Source organism: Neopelma chrysocephalum, unplaced genomic scaffold, assembly GCF_003984885.1.
Source record: "Neopelma chrysocephalum unplaced genomic scaffold, ASM398488v2 Primary Assembly neopelma1_44, whole genome shotgun sequence".
Taxonomy (NCBI): domain Eukaryota; kingdom Metazoa; phylum Chordata; class Aves; order Passeriformes; family Pipridae; genus Neopelma; species Neopelma chrysocephalum.
Genome location: NW_020897703.1, coordinates 16,223,132 through 16,240,870, shown reverse-complemented (window position 1 = coordinate 16,240,870; position 17,739 = coordinate 16,223,132). Strand labels below are relative to the sequence as shown.

The following is a 17,739-nucleotide window of genomic DNA, read 5'->3' as shown; positions in this document are numbered from 1 at the left end:
GTAAAGGGATTATATAGCTTTTCTCAGTATTGACCTCACTCCCAAATTAGTTTAAGGATTCATACATTCTCAAAATAATCTGTCCTTAGTGAGAAAGATGATGGATATGATGCAGAAATTGAGTGAGCTGGTACAAATATTATGAGGATGGGTGAATGACTCTGGAATTGTGGTAAGGAAAGGAAATATCCCCTGGGAATCTAGAGAAGAGAGACGGATGGGGGGAAAGCAGTTAAATGTAAGAGGGGGGAAGTGAAATTTTAGGAGGGTACACAAATTCAGTTTATATGAGAAAAAAGTAGAATACATTGCAAAGGAAATCTTGACACGTATCCATGTTCCTTTATGGAAGTAAGCAGTGTGGCATGCCTGGCTCCAGTGGGAAAATCTCCTTGCCTTGGTACAGCTCCAAGTCGCAGGTGATGCTGTGAGGAAGGAATGCTTGTATGAACCCTTTGGGGAGCTCCTGCATTCCATCTAATCAGAACCTGTTTTGCTGGCTCAAATGTAGTAGGAAAGGAAGAACTCTCCTGAGGAGGTTTTCAACATCTGCTCCCTTGCTTTATTCACATATACTAACAGATGCAAATGGAATATACTGTAAGAAAATTTACAGTTAGGAAATTATTCTAAACTGGAGAAAATTATCAAACTCCACAGAAGAAATCTCAGTTCCAAGTCACCCAGTTATAATGTGCTGCAGTTCTATTTTAGCCTACAATTTTGTAGATTATCCTCAGCAATCCTTCTTTTCCCCATAGATATAAAATACTATAATGAACAAGCCTCTACTCCTTTTCTTTTTTTTTTAAAGTTACCTTGAAACTGAATCTGTATTTTTAAAGAAAGTGACTAAACTTTACAGCTGTTGGTTGTTTTACCCCTCTTATGAAAAAAAATCAGGAGCTATAAAAAATTAGTTTGGGGCAGATATATGATGTAACTATTCAGTTTTCCATTTCTGGCACATTACTGTACTTAAAAGGAGAAGTGGTACAGAACTTTTCTTAACATCACTACCCAGGAAAATGATGTCTAAGTATAAAGCAAGCACCCATGCTATTCCAATAATACTTTGCCACAAGGTAACTTACTAAGGGATTCTCATGAATTTGGCATGTTCCAGCTGAGGTTCATTTTAAGTCAGGACACTGGTATAATCCATACTGTGCAGAATGCCAGAATAAACACACTCATAAACACCTTCTCTCATCCTACATTTATGAATCTGTGTTGCTCCCTACGGCCTTTCAAGTTTCTTGATGGAATACTGATACTGCCTTTGTGCTCTTACTTAACTGCACGTGTCTGCCATATGCATTTTGTCCCTTAGGATAGCCTGATTCATAGAGATGTTTTTAGAGTGTTCAGTTCTCAGTTTATGTCTTGATGCAACAGTTGGGTTATCAGGACACTATAAAAGGCAAACAGAAATTGGGCCTGGTAAACTGTTTCAGGGGGTTTTAATGGCATTTCTATCTAATTGTGGGCCAATTAACTACTCTGTTTCCTTTCAGATTAAAAAAAATCTTCTAAATTTAATAGAGACCTGTTTAATGCTTTCTAATGTTATATGTCTGACTGAGCTTTTCATTACCCGGAGAAACAAACATGCTGGTCAGGTCACCAGGGAGCAGTGGTGATGTTTGCTGTCTTCGTTTGCATGAGAGGGATGAAGCTGCAGCTCTAAAGTTTTCCAGTGGTTCCTGTATGATGATCTGGGAAATGCTATATCACTGCTTGGCTGTTCTGCACAAGTCACCAACCATATTACTCATCATGGGATCTAATTTCCTGCTGCTTGGTCTAATGTTTCCTTTTCAGTTGCCAAATTTTGAATATACATCCAGCCTTACGTGTCTTACACTGGTGACATCTTCGTTTAAAAGATGTAGTTACTCAGCTGTTAAAATGGCTGTAGTGTGAAGTTTTGGACAGTTGGCAGAACCATAATACATAATAACTATTAAAATTACAGTAATTAATCTATATTGTTAAGTACTACAACAGGAATATTCAGTTCTCACCCTGTCTCTGTTATTGGGTATCTGTCCACAAACCACATATATTTTCATATGTCATTCTGGTTCCAAAACCACACATGGTTCTTCTCAAAACGCAAAGTAGGAATAATAGTAATAGGTACAAAGTAAGTGGCTGATATTTAATAAAGAAGTGGGGAAGTAAAAGGATCCACTAAATGTTTCACATTTTAAAAATCACATTAAAAGTACGTTAGTAAGTGACAGAGTCAACCAGTCAGTTGTGGAACACTAAATTAAGGCTGTCTTTACCTTCTGGAAATCACACACATGATTTGTAGCCACCTGTGAAAGCAGCAGTTTGAGTGAATTGCCTGCCATCATGCAGTACTGAGTAGGATTCATCTCATCTCTCTCCCTTTCTAGTCAGTCGAGAGAGAAAGGCACTTCTAGAGCAAAACTTGCCTCATCTTAAGGTAGATATCTGAAATAGGTCAGAAGAATTGCCTTTTAAAGCACCCATTTTTCTTCAGTGAATATGAAAGGAGTTCAGATTGGCTTAGATGTGGATGCCTAAAGATACAGGCACCTGATGGCAGAGAAGGGGAATCCTCCTTCATGACACAGGCAGAGGTGACACCCAGTTCCCCAAGACAGCATACAGATCTTGCACAAAGGACAGTGCTTTTTGCCCACATATTTATCATCCGTTCTTCTCTTTTCTGCTAGTCAGTTCTCCCAATCTCTCTGCACTACCAATGAATCAAGGAAGTCTCCTCCAAAATTAATCTCACTACTTGTAAGAGCTCGTTCATATTGTATACTGCAGAAGACAGTGAATATTGCATTAGTGTATCTACTGACAAATGGACCACAAGTAAAGCAGATCTCAATTTGAGTATATGCTATCATTTGAGTCCTTCTGCCTGCAGTTATAGGTGTTATTTATTGGACTGTTTGTACACAATTTTAGGGAGACCATATTGATACCCATATGAATGATCAGGAATTATTTAATGTACATTCACACATATCTTAGAGCTCCGAACCTGTCATCTTTATAGTTCTTTATAAACTCATTTTCTCATCTTCATATCTAGCCTTCCAATTAATTCCAGTCCAGTTATCTCAGCTTTTTATTCCCTCTCTTGTCCATTCATCCCAAGCTGTTTTGCTTTGTCCTATCTCAGCTTGCCCTATTATAGTGGCTCCCCCCCTTCCCTTTTCCTTGACTTTTTCCCAGCCTGGTCTCCTTTGAGGTCAAACTGATCAACCTACACGAATTTCTTGATCATAATAATCTACAAGTCTTTGAGCTTTTCATGTCTCTCCAGCTAGCCTCCAGGACTATTGCAGCTAATTTTGAGACAGTCTCTTTATCCAGGCAGACAGTTCTTACACGTATCATTTCCCTGGAGGTTTTTTATGCTGTCTGTCTTCAATCTCAGATATTTCTTCCTAAATGCTCCCTTTTCCTTTTGTATTTCCTTCTGGATTTTGGTGGAGTTTTTCTTGCTTGTTTTTATTTGGTCTGGTTTTTTTAAGAAACACCACATAGGATGATTTGGAACACAAAGATGAAAGCATTCCCACTCCTGGGTCAGCAGAGTCCACAAAGACAGACTTCAGCTGCAGGAAATCCCCTCAGATGGACAATGAAATGTTAACAGGAAAATGCATTATCTCTGTAATTCACACTTTTAAACCTCTGGGGTGTTCTTTCAAATATATGCAAACTAATTTTTCAAAATTTTTCAACTCTGGGCAAGTATTAAAGATACCATTCCAGAAGAAGAAGTCCAAAATTCAGAATACTGTTTTGCAAAAATTGCTGCAGGGGTTCATATTCCTGCTTTGCAAATCAGCAGCTATAAAATTTTAAGGAGAAAAATATACATGTAGCTTTTTCTTGGAAATGGTTCCATCATTTGACTTGAAGCTTCCCTCCAAAAATCAGTCTGAGGGGAAAATGGAAAATTTTAGCCCCAGCACTTCAAGTTTGGCATAACCAAGCAAGGAGGGAACAAAAAAAAAATTGAAAAAAGGACAGGTTGAGCATCTCAGTAATAAACAGTACCATCAGCCTCATCTGCAGTTATCATGAAACATGACAACCCGCAACTAGTAGCTGGCTTGGACCCATCTGCACTATGTCCCTAAGGATATAGTAACAACTGCTAACCCATAAACCATCATAAGACTAAAAGAATATTTAAAGTAAATATGGGACCTCATCTGTGACTTAATTTCCAGAATCACTGAAACCACTTTGCTTCTGGCTTATTTAAAGTGGCACTTTCCTGAAACAATGCCAGTTCTCCCAATGCAGTGGCAAAGGGAATCTGGTGGAGACCATACATGTGGAGGGGAGTTGTGCTTTGTAGTTGTGCTTTTTTTGTGCGTTTCTATCTGCTTTGGAGACTTTCCTATGTTTCCAGGTGCAACTGCATAGTAGGGACGAGTAGTGCATATGAGGAAACATTTTGTGGCATCCTGCCCTTGAAGGCTGATAGATATCCAGGGAGTTAATGCTTCTTTCAAGCTGCATTAACCCCTGCAAGATCCCCTTGGCAGCTGGTGCAGTGCAGCTGCAGGGAGCCTGTCAGCTTCAGTACAGTTCTCAGGGGGGAAATTCTCATCTGTTATCCATGGAGATATTTGTTTCCCCCATGTGGGATGGCCCTCACGCTTTCCGTGTCTATTGTGTTTCGGGTTTGGAAGAAAGTTTCTCAAGAAGCAGTGTTGTTACTACTAAACAGTCTTTGCAATTGCAGGCCTATTTAGAGAGTGCTCCGTTTAGATCCAGATTCTCTTTGTTTATTTTGCAAAGTTACAAATTGATGTGTACCTTCTTCATGCCTTCTCGCATGTACTAAACTGAAAACCAAGCATGTAGTAGAGGTTTTTTCTTAAAAATGTACCAACAGCTTGAAGTGAGTGGAGATGATGTAAGAACTGTCCCAGCGCCCCATGTCCGTTTCCATGGTTTTACAGTCATCGTTTCCTATTTAAAAAAACCCGCAACACTCTCCTCAGCCTGGAGAAGGGGAATTGGCTGGCTGCAGGCAGTGAGCAGCATGGCTGACTATCTGTATCCAATACAGACGGTTCACATATTTAGCAGGAGGAGGGATGGTGATTTCCCTGGTTCCCTGCCGCCCTGATGGTAAAGCCTGAATTTTGCTTCATCGCTGCTCAGCTCAGCTTGTGGGACAGCGGGAAAGGACCTCGCCCGGCAGGGCTCCAGCCCCAGACTGGCCCAGAGCCTCGACTGTTCCTCGTGGGCGACTCCTGAAGGGCGGGTTCTCCACATCCCCGCGGAATGCGGCCGAACCCCCGCTTTTCCACAGCAACCCCCCTCCACGTCCGCCTCTCCGCGACCTGCCGCTATCTGCCCTCCACTAAACGCCTGCTCCTTCCCTCCCCTCCTGCTTCTCCCGTATGATCAGGTCCGGCTGAAGCAAGCGGGGGTAGCTTTCCTCCTGGAAAGGCCCCGTGCCGAGGGGGTTTCTCGGGGAGTCTCCGCAGCCCGCGGGCGGGGGCGGCGCTCCCCCCGCGCCGCGCGGTGCCGCAGCCGCCGGACCGGTTGCCTGGCAACCTCCCCTCGGCGCCGCGCCATTGCGGAGCCCGGCAGCTCCCCGTCCGCCTCCCCAGCCCGCTTTTCACTCGGGATTGTCGCTTCCAGCGACATCGGACTGCCCACCTTCCCTCGTTTTGGCAGCTGGGGGTGCCGACACCCGGGCCGGCGGTTCGGTGCCGCACCTGCGGCGCCCGCCGGCGGGGCGGGCTGGGCGGTGGCGCCCGGCGGGCTCCGCCCTGGCTTCCCCCTCCTGCCTTTCACCCACCGCCTTCGCCTTCCCCACTGCTTTCCGCATCGCTCTCCGCAGCGACCGCGGTGTCGGCGTGTTGGCGCTGCCAGGTTCCAGGGAGCGGGTGGAAGTGTTTTGGGTGGCAGTGGAAGCTGGTGGCAGCAGTTCACTGAGGCGGAGGGCTCGGTCCTTGGCCCTTTGTCCCTGGCTTGAGAGGAGCTTGGCCCGGCTTCGCTGCCGGGACCTGACGTGGGCTTACGTAAGCCATCAGTGAAAAGAGACAGTCTTGCTCGTAAGTTGTGTTTGCAACAGAAGGCAGAGGCTTTTAAAGTGGAATCACACTGTATTTCCCACAATCACTTGTCAGGAGGTTCAGAATCATGATTTATGATTGTTCATCCAAAACTGCTAGGCAGATGTTAGGGGGATATTAGAATCTTCTATCTACCTGGTGTCTTGTATTCAAAAAAATATAAATTACTTATGAATTTTCTGTAGCCATGCTATAGTTAAGATTATTGGAGATTTCATTCTAAACATCTTTACGTAATGCCCGTACTGGGAATGTTAAACTCTGAGTTCTGGTTTGTCAGGAAAGAAATCACAGCATGTTTTATTAACAGCATAAGTAGTCAGCACATTCTCATGTTCAGGCATCTGGAAATATCTAGCTCATCCCATACATATGGCATTTCTGTTATCATTACATCTTTGAATTGTATGTTCACTCTCCCCACACAAACACACTAAAAATGGATATATCTCTAGCCTGACTGTACTTGTGGGGATATGTTTCTCACAATGGGTATCAGGGCAAAGATTGATTTAAGAAAAGCCCATAGCAGCTAGATAAATGAAAGGCCTTAATCACTTAGCCAGCTTCATTAGAGATTTGGTGAAGAGTCTTGCATTGTTTTCCCACATTTGCTGTTTGTTTTGGAGACAGTATTTCTCTTTTTGTCAAGGGAAACTTGAACTGTTGTTTTGAATCTTTCTTGAGTGGGAATCAGCCTTTGTTTTTTCCTCTGGTCGAGGAGAACTGGAGGACCTCAATGGAGTCTGGCAGAAAGTTTATTTCACTGTATTAAAAAAAAAGTTAAGAATGGTATTTTCATCAAGTGAAAAAACCCAAATTTTCTAATGCTAGAAGGAGAGATTTAAGGGCCTCTTATCTGGAAAGACAAGTAGCTTTTTTGTTCAGGCACTGACATTTGGTTGAAAATCAGCAATTGTTCAAAGGCCATTTCTGATAAAAGAGTAAAATGGAGTAATTTTAACAAATACAAGTCATTGCCCATTATTGGTTAACAGTAAGTAAAGATAACAATCTACTGATTTTTACCATGTGTTTTTCATATTTCTTTGGAGTACATCTTGACATAGCCCTGTGGGTAGTTTTCTGAAATAAGTTTTAAAGAGAGTAAGAAAATTGATTTGAAGGACCCCCAAACTTTTGATGCCTGCTCAGCTGGTGCTTAGAAAAAAAATCCAGGAGCCGTTAGTTGGGGTGAAATAAGGAAAGGATTTAATTGTGCCAAGGCAAGAGATGTTACACGACGCGCGACGGGCTGTGCCCGAGATGTTACGTTTATAACAATATCTGGCCAATCCCAAGTGTGTCCACCCTCTGACTTTTGCTCTGGTCCACCCCCTGGCCCACCTCCTGGAATTGGGTCGGGGGGCTTTTTGGGACCCCCTCTTCATCATCCTTCATCATCTTCGGGGTACAGAGAGCAGAGTCACCCAGTTCTTTGACTCTGTCCTGCGGTTTAGGCCAAGATACAAGCATTCCCCAAACAAGACAGGCTTGCCTTGACTAAGAGACAAAACATCTTCTACTGGATACGGGGGTAGGGTTGATATGGGGAGTATGGAATGGGGTAAGAGGATTAGGGAATGTATAAACTAAGGGGTGCTAGGGGAGGAGGGAGAAAGGGGTTTGTTTCTAAAATCTACTTCTATTACCTATAAAACTTATAAGGTAGAAAAATAAAAAAACATTAGGGGCTTTAAGGCATCACTTTCCCAATAGGGATCTTTGTATACCTGTTTTCACATTGGAAGATCCTTGCTGCATATTTCGCATAAAATGCTGTCCTAACATCCATGTTGAAAGGTAAAGAGTAATCCTGATCACCTTCTGGTCTTGGAAGAGCAGTCCTGAGCCTGCTGTAACTGAATGCAAATGCAATTTTGATCTTTAGATTTGCTAGTGTTTGGGCATTTTAATAACCCTTTTTGCCTTGTTATCCTACTTACGCTGGGTTCTACGCCGGGTACAGGCTCTGTGCCAATATTTGTTGACTACAGCTGTTAGAGCCCTATTGTGCTCCATTATTCAAGAACTGGAGATCCATTTATTCGTACTCTGGCACCTTGAGCCCTCTTGAGTTTGCATGTAGGAGAAGCACTAAAATTTGGATGACACCAAAGGTAGTCAGCTAGTCCTTTGCACTCTAAAAGTGAGGAGACATATTAAGCCTCTTAATTTCTTTTCTGAAGTGTGGTGGATCATTTATTTGATCTGTCTGAAATCTGGCCAGCTATTTACAGTTTTCAGCCAGACCAGTGAGCTGATCTGGGTAAATTGCAGAGGTGCAGAAATGCTCAGACCAGCACAGTGGGAAATGAACAGGGTAAAAGCGGGTGGAAAATGTGTCTGTCCTTTCTGACAGCATTGTCTCATATTGGCTTAAGATTTTCAGTTACTGCATTTTCAAAGGTGACTTGCTAGTTATACATCCATTTAAAATGCTGGAAAATGTGTAGGAAGCTGTATTTTTATATAGCTCTTCTAAGAGCTATTTGGAAAGATTTGTTGTGCAGGAACACCTACTGTTCAAAGTGCACAATTCAGCACGTCGATATTGTATGAAGGGACCTCTGTCACAACTCTGGCTACTGAACAGACAGTGCAGCGTTGTATGAAACACACAAACCTCAAGCACAGGAAAACTGATGTTTATTTGCTGTCTAATTTCAGCCGTGGAGTAGTGAGCCCATAAATCTTAGCAGAGATACTACACCAGCTGTAAACCTTCTACCTTCAGACAGGGCCATCACATGTTATACAATCTTTCATGCTGTGCCATGGAGTGCTGACAGATCCAGAAGGGTTACAGAGATAATACCCTGTGAGATGGAGCAAGGTATTTCCAGGATTTATTTTACCCATGTATAAGAATAACAGTAATGTGAGCTGCAAGTAAGAGAATGGACTAATATAGCTTTTCTAAACTCGATTGTTTTAATTTCTTTTTGTCAGGCTAGGTAAAAAGTACTGGAAGGAGAGGGTAAAGAAAAACTGGGGGCAGATCTCTCCTATTCCACACTAGTGCTTCCTTAGATACTCTTGTCCCTTTCTCTCTAAAGAAGTCTTTAGAATTTCTTGCATGTGATGTAATTTTTTTCTACACTGCACCTCCACTGAGTTTTCAAGAACTTTCTCATTGCCCAGTGACTGAAATCAAACCCCCTTTCTTTTCTGCTTCTCTGGTATATAAACAATAAGCTCTTGCTTCCTTGAGGCCTGGGGAGAAAAATAATAGATGAAGCAGCACAAAACAATGAGAAACCTATCTTATTAAAACCCTAACACAGTGAGGGCCTGTTAAAAGTTTCTTGATTCTCATCCTGATCAGTTTTGCTGTAAAACTCACACTCACCACTGATCTTATTTTTTCCAAGGTCTAACCTTTCTTAAAACACTTAAATGATTGTCGTGTGTCTACTCTGTTCATTCCGTTTTTTCAATGGTAAAAGGTTTTCCTAACAAACCCCTCTTGCTGCAGTTTAACCCCACAACCAGTTTGCATATATGCTAGATAAAAAGAAAACAAATTCCTCCTTTTCCTCGGAGGAGCTTTCTGGCCGTATAAAGACTGTCGCTGTGTCTTCAGTCAATCTTTCCAATGTAAAATTAAGGCAGAAAGAGCTCAAATCCTACATTTTCTTGGATTTTTTTCTCATAACTTACATTTTATTGCTGTGGCCTGAATTCTTTCCATACTTTTTGCAATGTAATACCCAAGTTGGACATGCTGCTTCAAGTAGAAGAGTAGAAGATCAGTTCAAAAGTTTATAAATCCAAGTACTTGCTTTTTTTTTTTCTTGCAAGACTGACAATTTTCACTCTGTGATATCGTAAGTACTCCAGATCATTTCCTGCAGAGCTGTCGTTGGATTCTTTCCTCATCCTGTAATTTTTCTGTTACTTATTCTTGCCTAAATAAAAAAGGTGGAGCTTTTATCTCTTGAATTGAATCACTTTTTGAGTCCATTGTGTTATTTGCCAGTACATTTTTATTCTAATACTATCCTCCTGTTTACCTGTAGCCCTCCCAGTTTCATGTCATCTCAAAGCTAACAAACCTGTTTTTCAGTCATCTAGATCACCATGAATAATTTAGTAGTATAGTAAGTGTTTTAAGTAGCATGGGAGGAAGAGGTGACAGGAATTCAGTGTATTTGATTAAATGGATACTATTTACAAGAAGAAAAAGCTCTACTTTTCTACCCCTTTTGCTTTTTAATTAAAAAATACAATTTCATTTTAGAGCATAAACTTCAGACTTTTTTTAAGATTAAAGTTTTTAGGGTAGTACTAACATATCTTGCAAACTACCACAAGTATCACAGTAACCTACACTTTGGTTGAAGTTGCTTGTCATTGTTACAATTTTGGGACAGATTTTATTTAAAGTTTAATTTATTATTTCAGCAAAGAAAATGGACAAATGCCAATGTATTTTGCTCTTGTCACAAAGTTGGAAGGCATTGTCAAAGACTGAGCAAGCTGTTATACAGAAAGGACTAGATGAGCTTGATGACTGGTGTTACTGGAACAAGATGAAATTCAGAACTATAAATGAAAAGTCATGCACTTTGGGGCGATCTCATATAGTACAGGAACACACAGCTGGAGAGTAAAGGGATCACAGAACCACAGAATGATGGCAAATTGCCACTCGTGCATTTTAATGCTATGCTTTACCATTGAACAAAGACAGCTAATTTTTACAGATTTCTGAGGAGAAACTGTCAATGTGTTTTTCTTCTGATTTTATTAATGAGGATTGTTTGTAGGTGAAGAGCTGCTCGGCAACCAGGAAAAGACTCACAAGTTTCTCTTCCCTATGTCCTGACAAAAATCCTTTACCCTCATGTGGAGTTTCTTTACATATGACATTGAACACTTCTTCATCTCTACCCTTTGTATGGGCCATGTGTTTTACCAAGTCATTAAAGGACAAGGTCCACTTCAAGCTTTCAGATGTGCCATAGTAGAGGGAGGATGGATACCACTAGTGATACAATTGTTCATAAAATGTACCCATAGCTGTAGGTGGGAAGCTAGACAGTAGCCAGAAGTTATCTATTGCCAGAATTATTATACTTATTTCACATTTATTTTTTAGGTAAATTTTGACAATGTTTGAACAATAGTTTTTAAATATAGGCTATGTTGGATTGGGTTTTGATTGATATTTGCTATTCAATTTAATATTTTTCCCTTTCTATTTCTATTAATTTTATCTGTTAGATTTATTATAGCTATGTAGTATCTAATTATTTTAATATATTTTTAGGATTGTTACTAGCTCCTTTAGATGTATTGCTGTGGTCTCATCTGTAGAAGTACATATATTTCTCTTCTAGACTGCAGAGATCATATTGCATTTCCTGTCTAGTCTGTCTCTTTAAAATATATGTTCACTTCTTTTTACAGCCTAGTAAGACTAGACCCGAGCATCTAAGGCAATGGGATACAATGTGTCACTGGCTATTTGTCTTCGCTTTTCCCTGCCTAACACTGTGCATGTAGATTGTATAGCACTGGTGGAAATCAAATTGAGATCTTGGGTAATTTCAGTCCCATATGATAAGAAACAAATAATTAGATGCTGTAACTTAATATGCCACTAATGGAAGAATGAAGCTCCTTTTCCATATTGTGTGAATAAGCCCAGCTTTTCAGGTACTTGATTTACTGTAACTTTCATATTTAAGCAGCCACATAAACACATACGTGCATATCCACACAAATAAATAATCAAAATGGTTTTGTAGTTAGAAGCTCCTTTACTTCTCATGTGAATCTGTGCTGTCTCACAATCCTCTTACTTTGAGACTTCAGAGCAGCTCCAAGTAAACCATAGTTCTAATTAGAGCCAGCCAGAAGTTTTCATCCAAAGCTTCTTTTTAACAAAAACATTGGTTACGTGGAATTGTTCGTAAACTTTTTGTTGATTTCATCAAATCATCTGTGAAATTAGAAAACCTTCTCAAATAAAACCTTTCTAGGAAGGCTTTAAACATTATTTTAAAATGTTGTGTAATACTTACATAAGTCAAAACTAAATCAATACTTTTGATGTGTTTGAATTACATTGCTCATTTGGCATATATTTTCTTAATTGCTGAAAATTTCAAAAACCTTATTTTGATTAAGTCAAACTGATCATTCTATCACCACGATTACCAAAGAAACAAATTATCAATATTTTCCTTCTCTTCATTGTTTCTTTTTCAAAGCCACAGTGGCATTTCTTCAGCTACTATATTCTTTCCTTCTCCAACCTTTCTCACTTTAGCATGACCTTTTGCTTTTTATTACTTTCCACAGCTTTTTCTTGTCCTCTTCACAGCTGAAGGAAGGGTGATGGTAGGGAGTAATTGACTACCAGAACATCTGAATGTATAGATACAGCAAGACCTGTGTGCTTGAAAAGTTTGGAAGAGATTTGTGTACGTGTGAGAGAAGGAGGGAAGGGCATAAGGTCGATGGTGAGGTAGGAGAGAGGTAAAAAATTTTATTAGTGCAATGGAAGAAAAAGGACAAAAATCAATAAGCAAAGAAAATAGAGAGAAGGCAGAAGAGTGGAAAGAGGTAGGATGGCATTTCGGTGGAGTGGTGCCCAAAAGCAGTGTCTTACTGATTTGCCACATGAAAGGGGCTTACAGTGCTCCCGATCACCTGCTGTAGCAGGGAGCAAGAAGAGATGATTTCTGTACAGGAACTTACCACTGCTGTGAACACTCAAAACTGCCCTCCTTCCCTCTCATTGCTGGCTTTCCAGATTCAGAAAGAATACACATTGAATATATTGTATGCATTTATTTTAGAAAATTTACACAAGCTATAGTTTAAAATAATCTAGACTGACAATAATATGGTTTCAGCAACTGCTTTGGTTGTACACTGCCATTGTAACCCCCATTTTTTAATTTCTCTTACTTTGATATCTCTCCTACTTTCTTTCTGTTTCACCTTCACAGTTTTAGCTGCTATGGTCTCCTCAACAGTAACTGCTATGTACTCAAAAGAATTTTTGAGAATCCCAAGACTTGGCTGGTTATATAAATTTGTATATTTTAGTCCCAGAATCTCAGTTTAAGCAAATGTTTGAGCATGCAAAAATTCTTTACCATTTCTGACAAGAATTTGTGGGTGTATATCAGTACCATCTACTGGCAATAGGAGTTATAGCGCTTAGTAGGCTCACACAGGAAATGCCAGATTTGACTTCAATAACCAGGATCCTTCAGCAGGAAGTTAGGTGTGGTCTGTAAAAGGAGAATTAAAAAAAAAAAAAAAGAAAAAAGAGAGAGAGGAAAAAAAAGAAAAAGGAAAAGACATGATGGAATTTTAGCTGCAGTCTTCCTTGGTGCCATTCCAAACCCACATAAGTGCAAGATTCTTCACTGGTAATGAATTTTTAATTGTTTCCTGCAGTATTAAAACAGAATTATGCTTTTTCGGTTTTTTTTCTTTTTCCTTCTGTAATTAAAAATATAATCTAGCAGGATTCTGCTGCAGGACCACTTTCATTTTCCTCTATAACCTTTCTACTGCTACTAGTCAGTGCAGCTTCCAGCAGCAGTTTGCTACAGACCGTCTGTGACAGAATGCACCAGGTGCATTTTCCTGCAGTGGGAGAGCATGCTCAAGGGAGACCTGCAGGAGTTGGGATGTGTGTGGATGTTTGTGTGGGTGTAAATGGCTGTGTGCATATGGTTGAAAAGGAGGAGAAAGCATCATGTTGCAGCTTATTTAGCAGCCTTCAAAAATATGAGTTTGTTGCGGCTGTGCTGGAGTCTGTGTGTTAAGCGAGGCAGTAAAATAGGATCCTGCTGATTGTATTCAAACTCTTGTATCATTTTAATTTGATAACTCTTTCTGGGTATATTGTCTTACCTAAAATTTGTTGCTTTATTGCATTTGCTATATTTTTAGTGTGCTTACTCAGAAGGACTCTTGAGAAAAATTCTTGTAGACTACAGCATAGATCCTGTTTGTGATTTCAGATCAAAGTATTTGCATTGGGAATATTTCCCACTTGTTCTTTTTAACTGAACTGTCTGGAGACATTAAGGAGAGATCGTCCTGCTCTTGCTAGTGAAATTTATGAAAAATATATACAATTTATATTATATATCAAACATAAAAGATCTAAGCGTAGTATGTAATGATTAAAGAGCATTTTTATTCCATTCAGCAATTCTTCCAGTGCACAGTGTGTTGCCAGGCAGGGGATCTGTATACAGGTGCTTAGGCTTGAATCTTGTTTCCTGAGCTGGCAGCTCTGCAAAGGCAGCATATTTGTATCCAAAGAGAAGGAGCATCTCGTATTGCTTTCAACTGATCCCTCTGGCTTTACATGGCAATAGTGAATTCTAGGAGTCATTTCTGGTCCATATAGCTAGAGGGAGGATTGGTCCAAGATGCAGCTTCCAGGATAATAAGGAGGTGAGTTGTCTGGAGTCTTGCTCCTCAACACCGAATCAAACACTTCAGAACTGTTGATTCCTCACCAAACACTTCAGAACTGTTGATTCCTCACACTGAATGTAGTGGAAAATATCTCCTACTTTAATCACTGGAATGGATAACATTACCCTTAATAAAGGCAAAAATATGTTATTGTATTGTATGTGACTTTTTTATCAGTCTATAGAACTGACTATCATTGCAAGCACTAAGTTAATTCAAGTGAATTTTAAACTAAATGTTTTAAGAATTGATACTTTCAAGACAACTCTAAGAGGCAAACTGCAAAGGAAAATGGTTTGTCTTGAAATAAAAACAAATTTAAAAATTCATTTCACAGCAGCCTCCTCTTGGATGATGACTATTAAATTTAACAAGATGTCCCACAGAAAATTCTGTGAAAGTATATTCCTTTAAATTGTTCGTAGCTGTCTGTATTACTCTAAATTTTTTCTGTATTTTTTATATTTTTAGCACTTTTTTTATGAGAGAGGCTAAACAGTAACTAAGAGGTGCAGGATGAAAAGATGGCACAATCAGTGCTGGTACCACCAGGACCCGACAGCTTCCGCTATTTCACAAGAGAATCACTTGCAGCTATTGAGCAGCGTATCAATGAAGAAAAAGCTCAAAAATCCAAACAGGAACGCAAGGATGAGGATGATGAAGATGGCCCAAAGCCAAATAGTGACTTGGAGGCAGGAAAGACACTGCCATTTATTTACGGCGACATACCTCCAGGAATGGTGTCCGAGCCCTTGGAAGACCTGGACCCGTATTATATCAATAAAAAAGTGAGTGTGTTGTATATTTCTATCAGACTGTTAGAAGATTAAGTAACAAAAAACCCTTCACATAGTATTTCTAGTTTTTTTAATCCAGTCCTTCAGTCCTTCCGTCTAATACATTCCCCCAACAGCTGATCTGATTGGCAGAAATCTCCACTGTAAGAACAGAAATTAGTAATGCAAGTGTGCAGGACCTCGTCTGTCAGTAGAGGTACATTTAGATTTATTTTAATATATCTGACATTTTACAAAAACTGTAACTTTCAGGGGTTTACACACAGGCAAATTGAAGAAGTAGCACAGCAGTTATCTTTTGAATTATTACGAATTGCCTTATTACAGATATGAAAGGAGCAGATCTTCAATATGAAACCTTATCTCAAAGGCAGCCAGGCACCTTGTAACTAGATTTGTTCACTGTCATGTGGAAAGCCTGGGTTGCATTCTCTTGGTGCTGGGAAGGATAGGGAAGTATGTAAAGGTAATTTCTGAGGATATGATGAAGATCATCCTCTTCCATATTGTATTCTATAGAGGCATCCTATATCCAACTTAGTCTGGTTGAAAAAGTTTTGACATCCAGCTCTATATTTTTTTATGATTGTTTTCAAAAAAGAGGTGTTTAAAAGAGGGACATAAATAAAGAGGAGGTAGGAATTGCTCTTGGAGTGTTGACAGAATGTTACATAATTTTAAAAATATTTCTCTGGAGATGTTAGTTTAAAAAAAACAAAACATGTTTTCTTTTTGTTTAAAGTAACAACCACTGTTGTGGCCAGAACAAAAGTGCTGAACTTCAGAATTGTGTCCAGATGGCCTTGGTTTTCCTCCAGAATTTCAGTCCCTTAGATTTTGGCATCATATGTATTGCACCATCATTATTATACCAGTAAAGAAGAAATTAACGATTCTTTTTTCTGTTTTCATAATTTTTTTCTTGTGCTTTCTTTTCTTTTTCTGTGGAAACTAGCTAGCGAATAAAACCAAGTGAATTTAAAAACAAACAAACAAAAAACATGAAAGCGAAGAAGCTACTTCAAAGAAAAATGAAGAAAAACCCCAAGAATTGTCATGAGTCAAACTTGAACTAAGTGAAAAAATACAAATGAAGATATTTCCTGCAGGAATTAGGGGTATGCCTTATCAGTAATATGTTGAAGCAATAGTGATATAGGCATACCATGGGGAACTAAACAGAAGAGCTCATAAAAAATCAGCTGTGCCTGAAATGTTCATTGCAGAATTTCTAAAACTCAGTTCATGTATGGAGAATCATGGGTTAAATTTGAAAACAAGGTTTTCAATTAAATATCATGTTCTGCTCCCTTTACTCAAGTGATTTACCCTGTTGAAGTCTGGAAGGCAAATGTTATTTGGGTCAAAGTACTGATTCTTTCCTTCTTTCCCTGTTCTGTAGTAGTAAAAATCTGAATTCAATGCTAGAACTCCTGAAGTTAGAGCATGTATTATCATGCTTTGGAAACCAGAAAAGTAACTCTGCAATTAAATGTGGATGTGAGGTAAAATCCTGAGGAATGCTTGTTCCTTATTGAGAAATGCACAGCAGTTGTCTTGATCTTTTCCAAAAGCATAGTGATTTCTAGTAGGAGATACAAGACTTCAAGCTGTATGTTGCAATCATAATTCCTCATATTATTTTTCTTGGTGTTCTTTGAATACCTTTGAACATCCTTGTTTATGCTGGGCTCCATTTTTTCTTTTTAATATGTCTTGATGAGTCAGCAGCACACAAATGATACTTCATCAGACATTTTGTCAGAGTAAAGGGAACAGAAAACATAAGAACTCTGATTATTAGAGGCTATATTTTAATGGACCCCAGGAATAACAGTAAGAGAGTTGAAAAATGGTGATAGTCAATGGCACATTACAGACCAAACCTTTCTCCCCTACAATAACGGACCAAAGTGTGGATTGAGAATCAATAGTTATGTAGGAATGCAAACATGCTCAGTTCGAAAGTCTGAAATTTATTATTTCAGGCCAGGAGAGGCATTGTGTTTTCAGGATTTCAGCTGCTCTATTTGCCACACCTGCTCAGAGAAGTAGAGCATAATCTCTACAAATGCTGCCCTCTGATTCCAGTTGAGGCAGATCACGGCTACTGGCAGTGTTCCAGGTCTGCATGGCTAATATGCCCTTTGGGCTTTCTAGGACTGCCACAATGCTGGCTAGATCCACTTGCTTTGAACAAGCATGAACTTTGACCCATGTGTAGAAAGAAGAGATGATAGGAATGGATAAGAATTTCCCCAGATGTGCGGGAATCAAAAGAATTTTAAAAAAACTTAAAGACTTTATTCTTCTTTGTTTCCCATTTTTTAAGAAATTATTACATTCAGAAATGCCTTTTTTTAATGTTAGTAATA

General features: G+C 39.5%; 1 protein-coding gene across 6 annotated transcripts in view; it reads left to right on the top strand.

Annotated features, from left to right (window-relative positions):
- Positions 1-17,739, top strand: part of SCN2A (sodium voltage-gated channel alpha subunit 2) — a 78,021-nt gene that overhangs the window by 6,515 nt on the left and 53,767 nt on the right. For 4 of the 6 annotated variants that reach the window (XM_027678678.1, XM_027678683.1, XM_027678681.1 and 1 more), the window contains exon 2: positions 15,036-15,355. In XM_027678678.1, coding sequence (XP_027534479.1) covers positions 15,089-15,355 — 267 coding nt within the window. In that variant the 5' untranslated portion in view covers positions 15,036-15,088. Of the gene's footprint in view, positions 1-11,386; positions 13,499-13,627; positions 14,541-15,035; positions 15,356-17,739 lie in introns of those variants that run through there. The other 2 variants (XM_027678679.1, XM_027678680.1) reach the window with 2 other exon arrangements.